Source organism: Crocodylus porosus, unplaced genomic scaffold (genome assembly GCF_001723895.1).
Source record: "Crocodylus porosus isolate Cpor-Errol unplaced genomic scaffold, CroPor_comp1, whole genome shotgun sequence".
NCBI classification, from domain to species: Eukaryota; Metazoa; Chordata; order Crocodylia; family Crocodylidae; genus Crocodylus; species Crocodylus porosus.
The window spans coordinates 38,923,291-38,946,221 of record NW_017728951.1 but is presented as its reverse complement, the minus strand read 5'-3'; the positions used below and the strand labels follow the sequence as shown (position 1 = coordinate 38,946,221).

The following is a 22,931-nucleotide window of genomic DNA, read 5'->3' as shown; positions in this document are numbered from 1 at the left end:
TACCTGGAATTATATGCTCTTCCTTATATTAAGTTCCAGTTCAGAAGTCTGGACACACTTCAAGCACTGCAACAAAGTGCACATGGTAGGTCAGTAGAATTTACTCCACAGGTCCAGTTTGAAGCACATGAATGGCCCACACTCCCACAGTTCTTTCATTAAAGGGATTAAGATGTAACTGAACTCTAACACCTTCCAGATAAAGCATAGATATATGGGATCCATAAAGAGCCACATGTATTGATCATATTTACCTGGGCACTTGTACAGCTTCCTGGCTTGAGCAATGTCTCCCTGACTAAGCCGAATACGCTGACCAATAGTTGGCCGAACTCCATTATCATCACGACGGGGCAGGATGGTGTCTAGGAAAACCCCTCTGGAGCAAGGAGAGAGAGAGAGAGAAGAAACAGCAGTGAAAGAATGAAGGCAGCATGATGTACATAACTGTGGTTAACAATGTGAACCCCATGACCACAGACCTTAAGTTAGCACGAAGAGAGAACAGGATTTGACCAGAGACCATATTTTATAATTAATTAAATTTGTGGTTTGACATTTACATTTTCCTGACACTTGAATAGTTTCCAAGTGTGCAGATAGCTCTGCCAAGTTAATAAATTCCTCTTTGGTATACCAAAGATTGCTTCTGCTTCAATTTAAGCACAAGCACATCACTTACCTTACATTACATAAATCAGAAGAGGCAGGGAAATATCCTTTTACAAGATTCATATCAACATGGGCCTGGGTCAGCAGTAGCACAAAACAAACAGTGTGACCACGGGAGAAGGAAGGGATGTTTTTGCTTGGTACTGAGATTCTGTTTTTCTAACAGAGATCTTTTCTGTTTGAGTCTAGCATGGACAGTCCATTCTTAAATGATAAAACCAAAAAGAAAACCTCCTGTTTTTGCTTCCACCTAATCTCCATTCTTGGTCCTTTTGCTTTGTCCTAGATGCCCAGCAAGTGATTCCCTTTGCACCGCGACGCACAACGCAGTAACACCAGTGCGACTGACATTGTTTCATACACTGGTATATATTATACCAGATCCCAGAGTGGACATGCGACCGGCTACCCCTAGGTAGTTGCCACAGTAGGTGGTTTGCCTTCAGGGGCAGGGGTGTGCAATAGTCCACGAGGGAAGCAGACAGATGACAATTATGCCAGCATAGCATATACCACAGTTCCTGCAAGGCTGTATTTTCCCCCCAGGGTAATGTCACACTAATTTTCAGAAAGTTACATCAGTGCAGAGCTGCATGATGTGTGCCCATTTCTTTTCTTATACTGATATGTGTGTTACATGTCTAGATCTTTAGTGTTATTTCCCATTCTCTTCTCTGTTTGCTTCCATTTTACTGCCTATTCATGGAGTTCCTTCTCACATACTAGGCTTTGATCCCACAAAAGATTTAAGCACATGTTTTAATTGAAGCATACAAATAATTCCACTGAAGTCTATGTACAGATGTGCAAGGATTTTAACTGTATTAAAGTTAAAGTTAAAATATGGGGAGTAGGGAGGTATCAGAAATGACTTTTGAGGTTTTAAAACCAGGTTGACTCAGCTATGCTAAATAAATGGATTTTTTATGTCACCCCTAAATGTCTTGTATCATTCACAGTACAAATGACCCACTTGAAGTTAAAACATCCTCTCTTTGTGATGGACCTTCTATTTCTAAGGAAAATGATGAAATGGTATGAAGAAGATGGGGAGGAAAATTAGGGTTGGGCACAATAACTAGTGCAATTAGATCCACATAGAACAGCTTTTTAATATGTGCTATACCTCAGACATGAATAGCCCTTGCTAAAGTCAACAGTATTGTTAAGGTGGTTAAGTAATTTGGGACTGAGGGCTGGGGGGGGGCGGGGAAGGGGGCAGTACCAGCTCTGCATTGTTACAATTTTAAAGCAATATTGTAAGGTGGAGCCACACTAATTAGAGATGAGCAGAGTTTCCAGCAATGTTATTTCATCAAAAATAAAATTTGCTTAAACAAGTTTTATTTTAAAAAAACCAAAACCCAAAAAACCGTTTTGCAAATGTTCAGGTTTATGGCAAAGCAAAAACCCCCTTCTCATTTTCAACAAGCTGAACTCTTTATTTTGGTGGGACAAGGGAGTGAAAGTATTTCCTGGCCAGCTATACAAGTGATGTTCATCATCTAAGGTAGCCTAACAACTTCTATTATAACTGCTGGCAAACACAACCCACAAATTCAGGCTGAAAGTTTTTGTGCTGGGTGTATGCCTGGGGCAGAATCTGTAAAAAAAGACTTCAGTAAAAATAGTTTTTTCATTACTAGACATCAGTTTAGCCGATAAATGGGCAGGTTAGTTAGCAATAAAACATTCTTTTGGCCACCTCAGGGGTTTGTCATACTTGACATTTGGCGGCAGGATAACTCAGAGGTCAGAGAATTGCCTGTTATTGCCCCCAGGGGCAAACCTGGAAAGCTTTCAAAGTTATAAAATAAAGGAAATTGCTCTTTTGCACATGCTCACTAAGACTTGGTATATGCTTGCTTGTAATTCTTTGGAATGCCTCAGCTGTAAGTCTTTGCTCCTAGGTTTCTCAGCCTCCTCCATCAAGAGGTGTCATCAAGTCACAGGCAAAAAGGAACCATGTTTTCCTATGGCCATTAGCAAAGGTCAACAGTCGTTGACCTAAAGGAATGAACACTGGGTTGGGGTTCAAAAGAAGAGGGCTTCTATCCTCCCTTCTTTCATTGACTATGAGCTGTGCTCTTCACAACCCTTCCTGAACAAGGCTTGACTTTTGGAGACAAGAAATATAACTTCTCCCACTTTTTAAGACAAGGTAACAGAGGATGGGTGGCATCACTTTGGCACAGCTCACAATAGATCCCAAGAGGTCCTATAATGCAGACCCAAATCCCATGCACTTAACTGAACTGACTCTCAGAACGAATATTTAAATAATATGATTAGCTCTGGCACCTACGAAAGAGTACTCAGCCTCATGATGCTCTAAGTCACTGACTAATGAGTACTAGGATAATGCAAGGCATCAATAAATACAGCAATCTGCAAGTCCCAAGTCCTAGTCTCCTTCTTGATCACCTTCTCCTTCAGCCTAGATAGTAAAAGTGTAATCCACTGGTGAAGTGTGCTGCAGCCTTCTAGTGAAAACTCCAAGTTCTGACCTAAGCCTGGACAGCCCATCAGACTAACACGGTTAAGATGAACTAGCACCTGCAGCCACAGAAGGGAGTGATGGGATCAGCATCCTGACGACCCATTCATATCTGGGATGACTGGGACTGGCCTTTAGCACCAGTCCAAAGTGAGGCTCGAACTGGCACCTCTCAGTCTGTAGCAAAATACTCTACAACTGCTCTGTCCTCCGACTGGCCAACATAAGCCTAGATTAACAGCCTGACCTCCAGGGAACTGCTACTTTAACTCAAACAGCAATACTCTCGAGATTAGTTAATGCTTGCTCATTATTCTGAACATATGTACTACATTAACATTAAAAAGTTATAAAATAATCTGAAGAAATGCTTGTCATACACAATCCTGACTGAGGTCAATGGAGCTATGTGTTTTCACTATCCCTTGAAGAGTCAGGTGGTAGCTGGCAAGTTATGTGCCAGAAGAGGTGGACAGTTTTGGCCTAAATCTGCATCTGATTTCCCATCCGGAAAACAGAAACAATACAATACTGCTTCATGGGGTAAAGCCTATCAGGAAATATATCCAGTGCTGGGTTTGAATGGTGTGCAGTAAATACAGCATGACGCCACACACTGAAAAAGGGAAAAAATAAGAGCTATTGAACAGCTGCCTCAGGCCCCAAGGACCATGCCACCTGCATACTAAGTCAAGCAAGAATCTCGTGGAAAACAAAATCATATGATGTAATTGCAGGCTGGATGTAATGCATATGAAAAAGCATGCTGTGAATTAAGGTTGCACAGGAAACCTTAACCCTGACTTAGCAACCACACTTTCCTTAAGGGTTTGGGGTTTGTTTGGTTTTGTTTGGGGGTTTTTTGGTGGGGGTATGAGGCTTTGTTTTTTTAATGGAACACAGTAAAATCTCTCTCTGACAACTCACTATTTGAGTCTTGATAGAGGAAAAGGACACTGATTTCCAATTCTGTCTTTTTGACCATGTAGCTTAGTGATTTGTGTCAGCCAGTGCATTAGAAAATATAAATCTGTAGCCATATTATCCATGATGTGCAATATTAGTTATGGGTAATAGCAGGAGCCACGATTGTTAAAGTATATTTATCCTCATTATGGTCCCTTGCACTTCCAGTCAAATTCCCATTGACTACTGACACTAATGAGAAGTGCTCTCAGGGCTTCAGCTATTAATCCTTTCCCCTGGCCCCACAGCTGCTGCAGAACTGTGTCACAATGAATGATGTAAAACCCTTAATTTTGTGGTGGCTGTGGGGCCAATGCAGCAGCATCTCTCACTGACCAGGGGCAGGTGGGAGGGGGAAGAAGAGTCAAACAAGGGGAGTCCTGCCTCTACTCTGTATGGCCCCCTTGCCTCCATTCCAATGATTGACTCCCTTTACTTAGTAAGCACTCAATTGCCCATCTTCAGTTATGCTACTGAAGTGGAAAGGAAAACAGGAACCAGGAGACAAAACCAAAGCAGGGAGATAACAGACTAAGGCCCCAGAAAAAACTGGGGGAAGGGGGCAAAAGGTCTGAAAGTACTATTGAACCAACCAATTAAGGTTGCAAAAACAGAGGAGTGAGGCTCTGGGGTGGCCTCTGAACAGGAGCAGTGGTGATTTAAGGGTGATTTAAAAGCTGCTTTATCTTGTCAGCATCTCTTGAGGACAGCCCTTTGTATAAAAATGCTTAGTAATTACCTGTGCCAGAAGTTTTTGCAAGGAGTTACTGAGCTCCTATACTCTTCTGCCCCATGCTTGCATCAAGATGGTAGAATAAACAGACGATAACCCTTACTTAAAGAGAGATGGTAGTTACATGGCAATAACTGCTTTCTTGCACTGTGTAATAACCCGATGTTCTGATCCACAGGAGGTAGCATGCCATTAGCCTGATGTGCTGTTCCCTTAGCTTAGCTGGCAGAAGTTCACACTTATTAGTTGTGGAATTCAGGAGTTCACTCCCCATTCATAGTGGTTGTGACATGGGACATGCATCCACTGCACTTGTACAGGCTGGGGGCTGACTGGCTAAACAGCAGCTCTGCAGAAAAAGGACCTGAGGGTTACAGTGGACAGTAAGCTGAATATGAGCCAACAGTGTGTCCTTGTTGTGAAGAAAGCTAATGGCTACTACATTAGTAGAAGCACTGCCAGAAGATCAAGGCAAGTGATTATTCCCCTCTATTCAGCACTGGTGAGGCCACATCTGGAGTACTGCATCTAGTTTTGAGCCCTGCACTACAGAAAGGACGTGGACAAATTAGAGGGAGTCCAGCAGACAGGAACAAAAATAGCATGGGTAAGGGAGACCATGATGTATGAAGAGAGGCTGAGGGAACTGGATTTATTTATTTTGGAGAAGAGAAGACTGATGGTGGATTTAATAATAACCTTCAGCTACCTGAAGTGGGGTTTGAAAGAGGATGGAGCTAGACTGTTCTCAGTGGTGGAAGACGGGAGAAAACAAGGAGCAAGGGAAGTTCAAGTTAGATACTAAAAAAAACAAACACACTCACTAAGAGGGTAGTAAAGAACTGGAACACGTTACCCAGAGAAGTGGTGGAATCTCCATCCTTGGGTTTTTAAGATCCAGCTAGACAAAGCCCTGGCTGGAATGATATAGCTGAGGATGGTCCTGCTTTGAGCAGGGGGTTGGACTGGATGTGACCTCCTGAGGTTTCTTCCAACCCTCATTTTCTATGATTCTATGATCTCTACTGACTACCACTAGTTTCCATGCTTCTTTCCTCAGAGGTATGAGAGGAGGGTATGCCTATAACAAATCATAAATCCAGGATGAAGTTCATAACTTCTGTTGTTGTCCTTATTTCAGAGTGTAACCTCCATTTTGGATTAGAGCAATCCTTTGTATTAGGGATTTGGAACCTAGCTGATGAGAAGACATCAGAGTAGTAGAGTTGATTGCGTCTCAACTAACTAATCAAACACTAGTAAAAGAGAGGTTCCCTGAAGGTCATGGGCAGAAAAGGATAAGCATTGGTTTTAAAGATGGGGAGGAGGATGGGGACATCTTGATGCATTTTGGCTATCTACCACCACAGGCCAGAAGACCAGGCTGGAGAGGGAAGAGAAGGCAGGGATGAAGGAGACTGTCTAGCTTGAAATGCTTATCAGATCCCAGACTCATGGAAGGGGTAAGTCAATCCTGGGACTTACTTTACAAACAGCATTAACACTCCAGTGCTTTCCTGAGAGTAAACAGACCTCTGAACAAAGAATCCCTTTGCTAAGTCAAGAATCATTCCTTGCCTACCATTTTGGCCTCAAAGAATACCCACAAAGTAGAACTGGGTGGAGGCAGAAGGGGAGGAAGGGGATACATATAAACCACCAGCAGGCCTGGAGCACTGGTTTGGGGATTCAAGACAGCTGGACTACAGAGTCCCACATGCTGACAAGTGGCTCTGCTATGGCGTTTACATAGCACTTGGAGCTAGAATTAGCAACCTAGCTTTATCTAGACCTAGGGTGCTCAAGCAAGAGCACAGTCGACTGGTTGGGCCCCCTTAATGGATTACTATCTGACCAGACAGGATGATGGCCAGGCTGTGACAGAGGTGTATGGAAATACAAGGTGCCCTTACCCTCAGAGAACACAACTATATGAATAAGGAGCACGTTAACAAATAGTTGATAAATACATACCAAACACCTGGAAGGGAAAACATCGAGTGCCAGGCAAATTTGAGTGCAGTAGAGCCATTAATAGCAATTACCCAGTGACCTGGAACTTACAGGCATCTAAGGAATAGTGAAACTTTGCTATCAGATGCAGGCTGCCTAACTGCAGTGAACTAATTCCCTCATAGCCAAGGAAGACTTTGGGGTAGCACTAGTTTGACACCTATTTGTGGCTACTGGTATCACCCCATGACACCAGTAACCACAAATAGGTGTCAAACTGGTGCTGACAAAGTGTGTGTTGTGCAAGTGGGCCCCTGAAGCGCTCTACAGCCACGCAGTGACACAAAGTGCGCAACTGCAGAGCATGTAAAAAATACCCAATCATGCAACAAGCTGAACCCTCGCTGCATGAGGCTTCAGATGGAGGAACTCCAACATGGAACATCTTCAATAATATTTGTCAGTATGTGCTGGGAGCAGGGCTGCCTCCCCTTCCAAATGGGAGGGGGAGAAGGTGGGGAAGGAGTTTCATGGGGGCTCCAATCCACCCACCCACTCTCCAGTGCAGGCTGGGCAAAGTCCAGACCAAGCTCCTCCCACTCCCTCCCCCCCACCATTCTGAAGACAGCACCAGAGCTGGGAAGGGGAAGAAGTGGGACAAGGGGAAAGTGGAGGCAAACACGCAGCTGTTCTGAACTGAAGCTAAATTCCCCAACCCCCAGACCCAACAGCCAATGTCTGGGTCAGGGGGAATGCTGTAACTTATGGTACTTCCTGCAAAGCACCATGAGTTACAGCTGGGAGCTGCACATCTGTCAGTACCTACTGAGTCAGAGCAGTCCCTAATGGCCACAGCAGGCAGGTGCTGCACAGTTGTTAGCTTGGGATGGGGTGTGATGAATTCCACAGTTCCAATTGTTTGCACTGGCCCTGTCTTCAAAGCTCCATGTCCTGGATAAGAACATGATACATATTCTGTCCTGACATTTTTATTGCATTCAAAAGCTTCAAATGGGATGGTGAAACTTGCATACCAGAACTGCCTTTGCCTGGGGGGGCAGACTCACTGCATACAATAGTGCTTAGCATTCAATTAAATGATTACACAAAGACCATTACCTGGGACAGGTGGATAAACCAGGGAGACAAAAGGCTTCTAGAGAAGAAGCTAAAAATCCTATTACACACAAAGTTATATTTATAAAAAATATTTCAATTTTGATCCCTTTTTGGTCTTGCAGCAATCTGAAAGGCTGTGGATTTTAACAGTCATAGACTCTAAGGCATCTGCAGTATAAATGAAGGTAATAACTTAATCCTGCTTTTGTGCAAGGCAATTCCTACCATTTAGACTCCGCTGAACTCTGGAAAGGCTCAATAGATGCCCTAAGGGAAGGAAAAAAACTCTGCCTAATGTGAATTATCTGGTACAAAGACATTTCTTGCTGTAAACAGTGCTCCCTGCCAGCCATCCCTAGAGAGGAAGATGGGACAGCATATTTGGTTAATTCCCTCTTTCAACTGCAGTGGATCTGACTTGCACAGAAACAGGTAAGCAAAACAGCAGTTATGGCCCGGCCATAAAACCAGTGAGAGATTACAGTGAACACTCGTGGTTTGTTTGGGCAATGAAAATGTCTCCCCTCCTCGCAGGATGTACAGAAATGAGATCTGCTTCCTAAGCAGGCTGCAGAGTAGATGTGCTTGGCAGAAAAGAGATGGACAGAAAAGAGATGGAGGAGTTTACAAGGAGTGCAGAACTGGGAAGGATTTCTAGAAGGGCAGCCACAGTTTAGAATTTGACTTAAAAATGCCTGAAATCCATTTAACTCATTCTGTAGATGCCAGGTCAGTGGTCATAGAATAAAGCGTCTCTATTCATGCAACGAGCTGCAGAGATGAATGCTTCTGCAACACTGCCCTGAACCCTGCCTGGAGAGGCCACCTGCTGGGATGACATGGGTGGCGAATGTTCCTGGCTCATACAACAACTGACCCATTTTGTGCAGCTCAGATAACGGGCTAAAGCAAGAACTGAACAGAAACATTCTCCAGTGACAACCCAGTCACAAGCCTACAGAGCTCAGGGTTCAGTGTGCTGTACTTGGACACACATACTAACAATAATGTAACAGAGGTTACTGATAGGTTTTCAGTTGTAAATATTTATCTTACTATGGTTGTCTGCTTTCATTAAAGGAGGCATTTGGCACAGCTTGGTCACTGAAAAGCCAATAATGCAGCGAAAAACAGTAGGAACAGGAGAAGTACACCGAGGCAGGCTTGCTTATCAGCACGTACGTTACTCTTCTCATGAAGGGACACTTGCTGCTCTCTTATTTAATGTGGCTGACAGCTTGCTTGGGTGCTGCCAGCAGCACAGCTGCACCAGTATAGAGTTCGGTGTGGGCTAACAGCCCCAGGGTGTTTACCCAGTTTCTCAGGTAGGTTCTGCAACCTGCACTGATTTCCATGGTGCCAGGGCTACAATGTCACCCATACCCAAACTAGTTGGCTAATTTGCTACACTGCAGTCACAGAAGTAACTAAAGGTGGTCCCACAAATTTACCTTTAACCACTATTCCTCCAATGACAGCAGTGCACATTCCCCTCCACCAGTTCTAAATTTCCTGTGGAGGCAGCACGGTACTGGAATTTTAAAATCTGGTTCCTACAGGTATTCACAGTCTGGCTTTTGCTACTCATGTGGTGTGCTAAACAAGCCCTGAGTGCTCAGCGTAACTTGAACTGGGGAAGGAGGAGAGTTCTCAAATCACCTATGAAGAACCTGATTGCTCCATCGCATTGTCTAGAGGTTCTAGATGGGGATTTGTGCATGGAGGCAGACACAGTGGGGTTCCCCACGTTCCCCCACAACATTTCAAATGAGCCTTCTGTTTTTTGTAAGCATTTTATTGTGCTCTTTGGCACAGATTTCTGAAGTTCAATATATCCCACTTCTAAAGTAACTACATGGGTCAAGTTTAGATAAAACATTCTCAGATCACCTTCTTGCCACTACGTACAATGGGTCACCAGCCACAGGCACTATATAAAGTAGTAAGGAGATGTAACCTTGGATTCCGACCTTGAGAAAGTATTCCTGGCATAGTGCATGATGCTGTCAAAGTCATAGGTCTCTCCCAAAGAATTCACTTCCCCGGCTTCCATCTTTAAGAAGTTGTACTCCTGACCTGTGATACAAGGCTCTGTTAACATGGGGGAAAGCATTCTCTTGCTCAACAGAGTATTCACAAGTTGCATTTTGCTTGGCTCATGTAAAATTCATTATACCACTGAGATGCATAAAAGGCCAGACATGATCAAATGAAAAGTGAACCTGTTTTAGTCTGCCCAACCTTCCCTCCATGACAGTTTTGAAATGCATTTGACCATATTTCTCATTTTTACTTTGGCCCAGAAATGCTCCAGTACTATCAACCAGCTTAGCACAGGCATTAGAACTTAGCAGGGGTCATGTTGCTTTAACTACACATTATGAGGAAAGTTTGGAGATCTTGCAAGTTATGACCATCTTAGTCAACTCCAAACTTCATGTACAAAACCAGCCTAGAACTAAAAATGCATTCAGTACTGAGGAAGATACAAGCACAACTTATCTACCAATGCTGGCAAAACAGGGAAAAGAGGCAGCTAAGTGACACTGAAAATTAATTTGCTATTATTCTGTTCTAGAAATATCTGGGGCTGAGATATCCAGAAGGGATCACTGATCCTCACCTTAAAGAGGCATAGTTTAAGCCTCTGAAAATGTCCTCAAAGCTAGATGCCGTTGGGCACCTGAGATTGTGAACCACTCGAATAATTTTGTCCCCCTTTGTTGGCAATGACTGCCCTTTTTTGTTTCCCTTCAGCAGGAAGGGAGGATCCCTACTGGACCTTTCCAGAGAGGCAGTTTCCTACAAGTGCAGTGAGGTGTGAGGTCTCCACCCAGCAGCATCTGGACCTGGTACAGTAGCTATTTTACCTTGCTGTATATTTTCTCTGATGATTGTGACATGCTGGTCCCGGTCGGGTCGTGTGTGCTCATGCCAGAACCCAGCCACATGGCCCAACTCATGTGCTACAATGCCAAACTTGTCACAGTTCTTGCCGATGGATATGGCCTGAGGACCTCCCCCTCGGCGGCCCACATACGAACAGCAACTGGAAAGGAAATCAAACAAACAGATCTAAGATCTGGTGAACCTGAATGGGTGGAACCAGGTGATACAAGGCTGGAATGGCATGCGTCTGTGAGGGCAAATTCATGACATTTACCCCAGTGTAGAAGTGGAGTGGACACATGCTGTCTAGGCCAGGGGTGGACAAAATATGGGCCATGGGCCAGATCGGGTCCATGGCAGACTCCATTTCCCTACAGCCCTGGAGGTGGCGGCTCCTTCTGGCTGCCACTGCTGGACCCAGCCCCACTACCCAGGCAACCCGGCCCATCTGCCCTGCATCCACCACCAGGGATAGGCTCCACACAGGCAGGGCAGCTGGGATGGGGCCACAGCCAGGAGCAAGATGGGCAGGTGGGGCCGGGAAGACCCCAGGATCTTGGGGTGGTGACATCATGGTGCTGGAGCCAGGGCCAGGGCAGAGCCACAATGTGCTAACTGCATGCCCTGTGATGAGCGCAGGTTTCATGGGCAAGGGAGTGCATCATGGTTCTGCCCTGGCCCTAGGGAGTGCATCATGGTTCTGCCCTGGCCCTGTGCTGTCATTGCCCCAAGATCCCAGGGTTTCCCTGGCCCTGCCTGCCCGTCTCGCTCCCAGCTGTGGCCCCATCCCAGCCACGCGGCCATGAGCCTTGCCCTTGTGCATGCCGCCCCAGGCAGTGGTAGTAGGGAGCATGGATCGGGGTGCCTGGGGAGTGGGGCTGGGTCCAGCAGTGGCAACCAGAACGAGCTGCCGCCACCGGGGCTGCTAGGAAATGGAATCTGGCTGTGGCCTTGATCCACCGTTATGCTCACCTTGGTCTAGGCCTACGCCAGCATAAAATTACCCCATGAGGAAACATAGTAATTGTATTTTCATGTGTATATCATGTCCCCAGGTCTAGAATATTTGCCTGACATTAAAGGGTTAGCTATTTACTCAAGCTACTATTTGCTTTCTGGCACCTAATAGTAAGGCATTATAATAATAGCTTATAGTCTGTCACTGGGATAAGTTGCATGCCATGTCTGCTTGGGATCCTATGTAATTTATATCAGATCCAGACTCTACTAGCTTTTGAGGTGTTCAGATCCTGATCAGATTTAAGCCCACGATAAGCAAGATAAGGAAGTTGGTATCTATCTAGATTCAGGACACTGAGAAACGTGTCCTGGTCCAGACTCACCTCTGCTCTGTGTACAGGTCAACCAACGTTCATCAGAGCAACAAGAGTATTTAGGAAGGCAGATTGTCCTTTCAAGAGACTGTACCAAATTATGCTGAGAATACTCAAATGCAGTAGAGGCAGGAAATGAGTAGAGATGAAAAACTGCATAATCGTGACAGGTTTCCAAGTTGACCAGTGGTCTATTTTTAACCATGAATCAAATTTCCAAAAATATCTAGGTGTCTAAAGGTGCAGACAGCAGCTGTGTGGCATTTATAAAAATGCCAAAGTGAGTTGGGTGCTTAACTCCAGTAAGAATTTCTATGGCTCCAGTGGCATGACTTTAATCCGTTCTCCAGATTTGCATTGAAGATTACACCAAATACTGCTCATTCAGGGTGCCTCTACATGAGTGTGGCATCTCCTCCGATGTGCTATAATTATAGCATGTCAGACCAGACTCAATTAATTGGGTCTGCTGGACTGTGGCAATAACCATACTCCAGCCAGCCTCCATGTCTTCTGTATCAGCATCCCCAAGTTTCAAAATGGCAGGGAGGGAGCTTTACCTAAAGCTCATCAAACAAACTTTAGATAAAGAACCCCCACCACCATTTTGAAGTGCAGGGATACTAATACACAAGATGCGCTAGGGGAAGTTGGGGATACTGATACATGAGGTGCACCGCTCTAATTAAAGCACCCCTTCCCCACCCCTACCCTGGAGCACGTGTATAGATGCCCTCAGGCAGGGAGCCAAAGACACTGAGACACGATTGCTTCCTTGAGTGTTGCTGGCCACAGAAATGGGTCTGCCTTACTATACTAGCCCAATGTACTGTTTAGCTCTTTGAGACCCCTTACTTTTGACTAGGCTTTAGTCTGCATCTTTAGGGATCTCAGTGCCCTTGTAAATCAGGCTCCACATTTCACTTCCTCCAGATGTGTAACATTCTTCAGCCACTTACCTACAGAGTTCTGTTGCCTACTGCAGTAAGTGGCATTTGGGAGCAGAACTCAGCACCTAGGGATCCAAAACCAGACATTGCAGCAAAAAGCTAATGAGCCATCCCCTTGCTGTTGCTCTTAAGCACACGTGTATTTCTCCAGCTTCCAACCTTGAGCAGGTCTGACATCCCATTTAAGAGAGGACATTATGCATGCAGCTCTCACCTACTAAAATGGAGGTCTGTTCTGTACATTGGAGGTGGGCTTGAAGAGCACAGACAAACACAAATCAGTTTTCATCTGACAAGCTCAGGTTTCACATTGGCATGGACTTCAGACCCTAAATACCCAGGGTGCTGGGTAGATTTCTTAAGCCCATACCATCTGTCCTCAAGTTCTACCTAGACTGAAGTGAGCTCAGGGACATTAATATGTGCAGCAAGCATACCTCTCACTTCAATGAAGCCAGAACCCAACCATTCATCTCCCTACCTTTCCAAAATACTTTAATGACACATCCGTTCCATGATGCAATACTTTTAGAGCCAAAAACCAAAAAGAAACAGCTGCTAACACACACAGTCTTTCACTCACACATGCTGCAGACTCTTATAAGCTGCAAGCCTCAGTCCATCCCCCAGAGAATAAGCTGCTACACAGAGCTAACAATATCCTTACAATACAAAACACAAGAAACAAAACTAATTAAGAGGGTTCAGAAGACACCGCTAAGATTTAGGGCTCTGGCTTTTTTCCTTCACAGCTATTTAAAAAAAAAAACACTTAAAATTATCATAAATTAACAGCTTAATAAAAACACAAACATTATTGGGGGGGGAATGGTAGGGGACAGAGACCTTCTCTGTGGCATTTAACCAAACAAAACCATGGGTTGCAGTTAAGAGCCAGAGTGTGGAAATAGTTAGAAATTAACTATAAACTGAGACCTGGGCTCACATTAGCTCCCATTGTCAGAACATAGCACAGAAAGGAAACAATGCAAATAAGGAAAATGAAACAAAAGTTTTTAATGCATCGTTGAGGGGCTGTAACACGGTATTGGAGGCACTGGCCATGAGGTCCCAGCTCTATTCCCAGTTAGTTCTATGACCGACTTCCCGTGTGATGTGGTCAAGTCCCCTGGGATTCACCTCCATAGAGCTGTGACAGGATTCAAATCTTAACCCCTCTATGCCTCAGTTGGCCTTCTGTAAATTAGAGGCACTACATCCTTTGTCTGCACTCAAGTAATAAGACAGTATGTGCCTCAAGAACCTTACAATAAGTCTGCCCTGCCCTTGGCACATCAGGGCTCTGAGTGCAGGTACAGGTGCTACTGAAATTCAGTACTTTTAAAATCCAATACAACTCCCAAAATCTGTTACAGTGATGGTTATTCAAGAAAGGAGGGTCTGCAGTCAATTGGCAAAACATCTCATGAAGTGGGTATGGTATTCAACTTCTACAAGACACTAATAAGACCTATGCATGGAAGCTGCTAGGTGTGCTGCTACACATTGCTTACCCACATGTTCTGTATGTGAACACGATAAAGCTTTCTTCGTCTGTCCTCTCCACAAATGTCACACACGTATGCTTCTCCCAGTGCCTCATAGCCTGCTTGAATATAGCTCGCTGACTGCCTGGAAAAGCAACACAACAGAGCAAACATTTAGCACCTGACATGGAGCAGCACAAGACTCCAATCCTCAAAGGTAGTTAGAAGCCTAAATACCAGTGAGGGTTAGAGCCGTTAGAGCTTGGTACAGCATAAACCTGTGCTTCTGTTTTCTTATACGTGATGATTTTTGTATTAAATTAACTACTAGATGTGGGTAAGCACTAGTACAAGTATGATGCACAGTGTTAATTGGGCAAGTAAATATTTCCTTCTTCAGCCATTAAGGGGCAGAAAGCAAACAACCAGAGCTACCTGGCACCTTGTTTCTGTGCATCCATTCTGTAGCATTGTTCGTGAGGCACTGTATAACAAGGTGCATGAGAACAAAAGATGTTACACTAGGGAATTTCAGGCCTGGCTTACACAAAAGTTCCCCTGGATCCAAGAGAATAAAGCAAATTTGTTGCCAAAATTGTTTTTCAAGTAAGACAGAAAACAGAATAAAGGAGTTGGACAGGAGAGATTTCTTGGGACAGATTATGAAGGTACGTCTGGAAGGTATGGACAAACAAGTCACAATGAGCTAAGAGAAGGCAGGGATGTGCCTGTGTTAGCTGTGCCATGGTAACTGGCTTAGCCCTACAAGAATATGGAGATAAGTACAGACAATGCCTGGCCCCGCACCATACAGAAGGTGCCTTGTGCAAGGACCAAAGCACAAACTGCAGCCTGGTACACAAGATTTGCACTGGGTGAGCACCTGCAAGGCAGCAGCCTCTCCACAGGAGGAGGGAGATGATTCTGCCTCAGTGACAGTGCAGGCAGCACCAGCTTGGGCAAGGAGGTTGGGGGAGATAGGCTGAGCTTCCTCAGGCGCTGCTGCCACAATGCTTCTTTCCTGGATTTCCTGCTGGGATGGTGCCTCTGGAGCTCCCTCCACTGTATCCTTGCTGCAGTGCAGTAGTGCAACACCACAGCTTGGTCAAGAAGAACAGGTACCCCACGCAGGAGTGTTAAGGGAAGCCTCAGGGAGGATGAGGAGAAGTTTCAGGATGAAATTCATCTGCATATTAGCAGCAATACTGCCAGCACACAAGAGATCAGCATGGTCTCCCATAGGAAGGGGTAAAGTCTCTGAGCACTGGCATTGGACTGCTAGACAGGGCCAAGGGCAGGTAATGAACAGAGGCTGGGATTTCACGTTGGCCCCCGGGAGGCAGGAAGAGCTATGTTGTTATATTATTTCCAGGCACTGATGTACCTCAGGTTGCATTTTGGGGGCTGGGAGGGGGGAAGAGGAGGAACTGGCCACCTCCTCTGCTACCTCTGTAGCACTCCGACCTTGTATAAACAAGCCCCCAGCAAAAGAGCAAGCTCAGGTCCCAGGGACTGACCTACAGTGCAACCAGAGCTGTAGGCAAGGCACAGAGGCTGCTTGGACACAAGGTAATATCTCCCTGAACTTCAAGGTTAGGTTTCTGCAGTGCATGGCTCTCTGGTGAGGCACTTCACCATGCAGGCAACCCAGAGATGTCCTTTCCCAAAGACTCCCAAGCCAGTAGAGGGATGGCATGCTCCTTGTAAGAAGCTCTCTACAACTGACAGAGATGAGCACTGGCTGTGCAACTGACCAGTGAAATTTCCTCCGATGATGTAAGGGATGACCCCTCCTGGCCAGATTCTCTCTGCCCTGGATGTGGTTGCCCTGCGTACTCTGGGGGAGAGGCGCACATCCATGTGAGGCTGGTCTTTCTGCTCCCTCCTCTTCGGTCTCCTTGCAAGGGTGGTGTTCTGCCTGCCATCTGCAAGACAGAGTGGCAACACTGTTTAAACCTTCCCGGTTCCACATGCAGCCCAAAGACAACACCCGGCATCACTGGAAGCACAACCAAACAAGCCAACAGATTAATCTGAGCCAGAAGTCACATTCAAGTCTATCGTTGGTCTCTTCAGGATTTCACCACTGGCATTTTGCACAGACTAACCCTCCCTGCCCTCAGAACAAAAAGCAGGAAGGGCCAGGAGTGTGAAGGGAAGCTGCCTCCGTCTCCACCCATTACAAGTGACCTTGCAGACAGGAACATTTGAATCTAGGTCCTAAATTACTACTTAGGCTCCTGCATGAATTGTAATGGCACGATTTCTGATAAAAGCAGATGCTATTTCATCACACTGCAGTGTTTATTTCTGGCAGTCAAAGTGCAGCAGTGGTCAAGAGGTACAATTCCTACAACTTCCAGGGCAATTGCAACTCCAGGACCCATCATGTAAACTCATTACTCTAATCCTGGTCCCTTCACCTCCTAGTTCATTCCAGTGAGAATGCAGCCACCCTGCATCGCTTCAACAGACTAATCTTGATGTCAACACATCCTGGGGTACAAACCTAAGTTTTCCCAGTATCAAGAAAACCTACACCTATTTCATCTCACCAGAAGTGTTTGCTCACTCATGGTGACAGAGAACTTACCTACATCAAAGTTTAAAGCACATTGTGTCTAAACAGCTGTTTTCAAATGTTGTTTTTCAGGCTGTCAGGAATATCTGCAATGTGGGTAATTTCTGCTGGTGGATAAAATTTTCAAAATGGGAAAACAAGAGACATTCAAACCTTGCTATCAATCACAAATCTGCATGTGAAAACTCTTAGATTTGTAAAAAACCAAAAAACCAAAAAAAGGAACCTAACAAAAAAACAACCAAAATCTTTGCCTCCTTTCCTGTTAAGTTGGCAACAGTGTTCATTTCCATCTATGCAGTAAGTCTGGGCAGCTCTCCTCATGTTTCAACTTTAAGGAACTAAAGGCAGGGCATATCCTTATTGCCATGAAACCATGACTATGCCTTGTCTAGACATACTTGAACTTTTTTGTTTAAACTACCCAGCTTGGGATAAGCTGAGGTCCAGACACAGCAGCACAGAGTGCAGACTCACTGCCCAAGGGTTTAACCCATCTTCTCAAATGGGGTTTACTTAGCTCCACGATGCCATCACTATTCCTTTAGGTGGAGTATGTCTGCATGAGTTGCATGCATATCTTAAACTGGAACACGGGTCTGTCATTATAGTTGACCAGGCTGAAGAATTTCTCCCATCACGAACACTTTAAATGCACCCAAATATTTCCTATTTCTGGCATCATCACTGTCTGTCTTTTTTATGTCAATCTTATTTTAAGCTTCTCCTTTTAAAGGACCTTTTTACACAGGCTCTTTGGCCTATGGGGATTTCCAATAATTAGTGGCCCCATGTTCACATCACAAAGCCAAGCCACTATTGTGACTCAAGCAAACAGGTAGCCTGCCAGGCAATATCATGATTGCAGGTGAGCGTTGCATCAATGGGTCACAAAGACATCCATTCTGCCACCCCCGAGATGGCTGCTACAGATCAAGGATGAGCACACTTGCAAGGGTGGGAGATGATACTTGAGAAACCTGCCCTGCTGCTGCCACTACAGTACCTGTCCTAGGGATACAAAGATTTCATAGACATTAGGGCTGGAAGGGACCTCCTAAGATCATAAGGTCCAGCCCCCTGCCCAAGGGCGGGAAGTCAGTTAGGGTCAAAGGATCCCAGCAACATAAATATCCAAATGTTTCTTAAAAGTATCCAGAGTAGGTGCTTGCACCACCTCTGGGGGGAGTTTGTTCCAGGCCTTGGGGGCTTGGACAGTAAAGAATTTTCTCCTTATATCCAGCCTAAAATGGTCTTCCAGGAGTTTGTGACCATTGGACCTTGTCATCCCTTGGTGTGCTCTGGTGAACAGGTGTTCCCCCAGATCCTGATGCACACCCCTGATGTACTTATAGGCTGCCACCAAATCACCCCTGAGACTGTGCCTCTCCAAGCTGAAGAGTCCCATAGCTTGCAGCCTCTCTTCATAAGGCCTGCTCTCTTGCCCTCTGATCATGTGCGTGGCTCTCCCCTGAACTTTTTCAGGCATCTCCACATCCTTCCTGGATTGTAGAGCCCAGAATTGGATGCAGTAGTCCAGCTGTGGCCTCACCAAGGCTGAGTACAGCGGGAGGATGACATCCTGGGTCTTGCTCGAGATGCATCAGTAGATGCAAGCCAGAGTTTTGTTCACTTTGCCTGCTGTGGTATCGCATTGGTGGCTCACATTCATCTTGTGATCAGTCATGACCCCCAAGTCTCTTTTGGTCATGGTGCTAGCGAGTGTAGTATTGCCAAGCCTATAAGTATGATGCGGGTCCCCCCCGCAAGGTAAAGCACCTTGCATTTCTTCATGTTGAATGCCATCAGATTTTCATCCACCCACTTTGCAAATCTATCAACGTCAGCCTGGATTACCAGCCTATCCTCAAGTGGATACTCTTCCCCAAAGTTTGATATCTTTGCCCTCCAGAGTTGTCAGCGAGGCACTGCTGCAGCATATACCAATCTTTGTAGATCTATTACAAAACTCAGAAGGGATGGGGAGGGAGAGGAGCGTCAAAGGGGAATTGGTTAATGGCTCTTTTCACTCCTATAACCCCATTCTTTCCAATAAAAACTTGGTCCCCACTGCACACCTATAGAGGCGCATGCAGAGGGGTCAAGAAGAGAAGAGGATGATGTCCTGGTGGCAACCTTCCTCAAGTCTAGAGGCACCAGATGAGACCCCTTCTGCTCAGAGAACAGGGCCAGGAGTGATCCAGACCTCCTGCTAGCTAACTGGTGCTGAAGCACCCTTCTGAGGCTCCAGAGCAAGGTGCCTAGGCTCTATTTTCCAGTATTATTATTATGGAAATGCAAAGCAGAGACTCACTCTCTGCATCATTTACCCATGCAGATTTTTTTAAAGCCTTATTATTATTAAAACAAGAAAAGAAAAAAAAAGATAAAATAACAACCCAAAACCAAGCTGCGCTGTGCTTTCCTTTCCCTCACCCACCCAGCTTAGGTAGGCCTGCTAACTGAGCCCCTCTCCCATTCATCTTGCTAGAAGAGACATGAGTATGGAAATAATGACCGTCAAGGCTGAGGAGAGTTGCACAATGAGAAGGAAATGAAGGCAGCCTTCAGGGATGGAAGGATAAGCATAAACTTCCCCCTACTTCTTCAGATCCCATCCTTCCTTGTAAAATGCCCTTCTTTAAGCTTCAGGTTGAGTGTTAGTACAATGCCTGGAATTCACCTCCTTGTTCCAGTTAATTTGTCTAAGCCACTCTCACACAGCTGCAGAGATAAGTCAGGGCATCAGGCATGAAATAAGCACAGAAGCTGCTCAGAGCAGGGCAGGCCTGTGGTCCCTCAAGCCCAGATGCCTTGTCTCTTACAGTGAATATTGTTTGGTGCTTCAGGCAATGAAGGAGTAACCACCTTTGCCCTCCTGTCTAATTGTTCGCTACTATGCTATGGGCTTGATTGTAGGTAACCCCCAGCCCCACTTCCTAACTCCCTTCCAGCTCCCAAGGTACAAGGACTGGAGAACTGCAGTGCTGACAGCAGCCTTAGGAACCCAAAGAGGAGAGAGGTAGGGTCATAGCCCACTCCCTCAGCATCAGTTGGCATTAAGGTGAGAAGCTGAAAAGGGTGTAACCTAAGGGGAGCAATGACATGAGGAGGACAGGTTCAAGAGAAGGCCTCCCAGATGCCTCCCCCAAGCCACAATCTCAGATGGTCCTTGGGGCTACTGTAGGACTCAGTGAAGATGCATATGGACACACATCACTACTGAAACCAAGCTACTGGCCCTTTCATGTTTTTCCCCATCTCCAGTCATCAGCCAAGGCTGTGATGGAACTTCAGCTACCTACAAATATCAAGAAAAATAAAAAGTCCTTTTTTTAGATATGTGGGGAGCTGGTGGAAAAGCAAGGGCAACATTGGACCCCTGCTAAACCAGATGGGACAACTGACGCTCAGGAAAAAGCGAACTTGCTAAACGGGTACTTTGCGTCAGTTTTTCACCAGTCCCATGGGATGGCCCTGCCTACTATGGGTCAGGGAGGCCCAAGTAAGGGAGATTCCCTGCCCTGCATCGAAGCTGACCTCGTGAAGGAACACCTTGACAGGCTGGATACCTTCAAGTCAGCTGGCCCTGATGATTTACACTGAAGGGTATTCAAAGAGCTGGCAGGCATCATAGCTCAGCCCCTCGCACAGATCTTGGAGAGCTCTTGGCGCTCTGGTGAAGTGCCTAAAGATTGGAAGAGGGCCAATGTCATGCCTATCTTCAAGGAAGAGAGGAAAGTAGATCCGGCTAACTATAGGCCCATCAGCCTAACCTCTATCCTGGGGAAGGTCCTGGAAAAGATTATCAAAGAGACCATCCTATACAGTCTAGCTGATGGCAATATCCTGAGGGATAACCAGCATGGGTTTGTTGTGGGTAGGCCTTGCCTGACCAATCTCACTTCCTTTTATGACCAGATAACTTATCACCTGTACAAGGGGGAAGAGACTGACATTGTATATCTTGACTTTAAAAAAGCCTTCAATCTGGTATCCCGCAATCACCTCTTGGCTAAACTGGCTAACTGTGGCCTTGATGTCACCACAATCCACTGGCTGGGGAACTGGCTCCATGGTAGGACCCAGAGGGTGGTGGTCAATGGGAGCCAATCGTCTTGGTGCGCTATGACCAGTGGGGTCCCTCAAGGCTCTGTCCTAGGGCCTATACTGTTTAACATCTTCATCAATTATGTGGACATTGGTGTCAGAAGTGGACTGGCCAAGTCTGGTGACAACACCAAACTCTGGGGTAAAGCATCCACACCTGAGGACAGGACAGTGATCCAGGAGGATCTTGACAGGCTCAGGAAATGGGCGGACAAGAACCTGATGGTGTTCAACACTGAAAATGCAAGGTTCTCCACCTTGGGAAGAAAAACCTGCGGCATGCTTATAGGCTCAGTGATGCTACGCTGGTTAGCACTACAGATGAAAGGGACTTGGGGGTCATGATTGACCACAAAATGAACATGAGCCTTCAGTGTGATGCTGCAGCTAGTAAAGTGAGCAAAGTGCTGGCTTGCATCCATAGATGCTTCTCAAGTAAATCCTGGGACATCATTCTCCCCTTGTACTTGGCCTTGGTGGAGTACTGTGTCCAGTTTTGGGCTCTGCAGTTCAAACAGGATGTGGAGAAGCTTGAGAGAGTGCAGAGGGAGAGCCACATGCATGATCAGAGGTCAGGAAAAGACCTTATGATAAGAGGCTGAGAGCCAAGGGGCTCTTCAGCCTGGAAAAGCGCAGGCTTAGGGGTGGTCTGGTGGCCACCTATAAGTTTATCAGGGGTGCTCATCAGGATCTGGGGGAACGTCTGTTCACCAGAGCGCACCAAGGGATGACAAGATCGAATGGTCACAAGCTCCGCCACAACCGATTCACGCTGGACATGAGAAAGAACTTCTTTACTGTCCGAGCCCCCAAGTTTTGGAATAGACTGCCGCCAGAGGCAGTTCAAGCACCCACTTTGAACGCCTTCAAGACACATTTGGATGCTTATCTTGCTGGGATCCTATGATCCCTGCTGACTTCCTGCCCCTGGGGCAGAGAGCTGGATTTGATGATCCTCCGGGGTCCCTTCCAGCCCAAATGTCTATGAAATCTATGAAGTGACATATCAGAAGTTCCACAAAAGCAATTACATAGCTGCGTTCCTGTGATACCTGGGAGGGGAAGGCACTTCCAGTTCTGTATGCCTCAAAAGTGCTCAGTAGTGTAATAGAGGCAGGGCGGGGAGGGCAGATGACCAGAAAGATACCCTGGGGACCACTTTGTGGGAGGAAAGAGGAGTGCAAAAGTAGCCATTGTTACAGTGGTGTCTGATCATGCCACTGCAATCACCATGGTAGGAGCCAGTGCCACCCTGCGTGCTGCAAGGCTGCCCTGGGCACACACCTGCACTGTTATGCCTCTGCTCTTTCTGCATAGAGAGGTCCCTTCCTACTATATCTATCAGCTCAAGGGTCCCTCAGCAGATCCTGGGTCATTCATAGCTGACAGCAGGGAAATTCTGCCCCTGTCCAGCTGCATCTGAGGGAGCTTCCAGTGGAAGGCTCCTTCCTCAATAGGGCTGTGCAAAGCTTCAGGTGCTGATTTGATTCGGAGGAGGTTCGGCATGATTTGGTGGCCAAATCTCCACACCAAAGATTCGAAGAGCTTTGACGATTTGGGCAGTCCCTGCCCGCTGCAGCAGGGAGCCAGAGCTGGACTTGGGAGCTGGTAAGTAGGGGCTGGGGGAGGGGAGAGGGGAC

The 22,931-nt window shown here is 46.1% G+C and overlaps 1 protein-coding gene across 1 annotated transcript in view; it reads right to left on the bottom strand.

The window, feature by feature from the left end:
* Positions 1 to 22,931, bottom strand: part of TLL2 (tolloid like 2) — a 184,449-nt gene that overhangs the window by 66,545 nt on the left and 94,973 nt on the right. The window contains exons 4-8 of the mRNA XM_019555530.1: positions 16,355 to 16,525; positions 14,628 to 14,745; positions 10,811 to 10,989; positions 9,911 to 10,016; positions 255 to 379 (exon numbers count right to left, since the gene is read on the bottom strand). Of these exons, the coding sequence (XP_019411075.1) occupies positions 255 to 379; positions 9,911 to 10,016; positions 10,811 to 10,989; positions 14,628 to 14,745; positions 16,355 to 16,525 (699 nt within the window). The remainder of the gene's footprint in view (positions 1 to 254; positions 380 to 9,910; positions 10,017 to 10,810; positions 10,990 to 14,627; positions 14,746 to 16,354; positions 16,526 to 22,931) is intronic.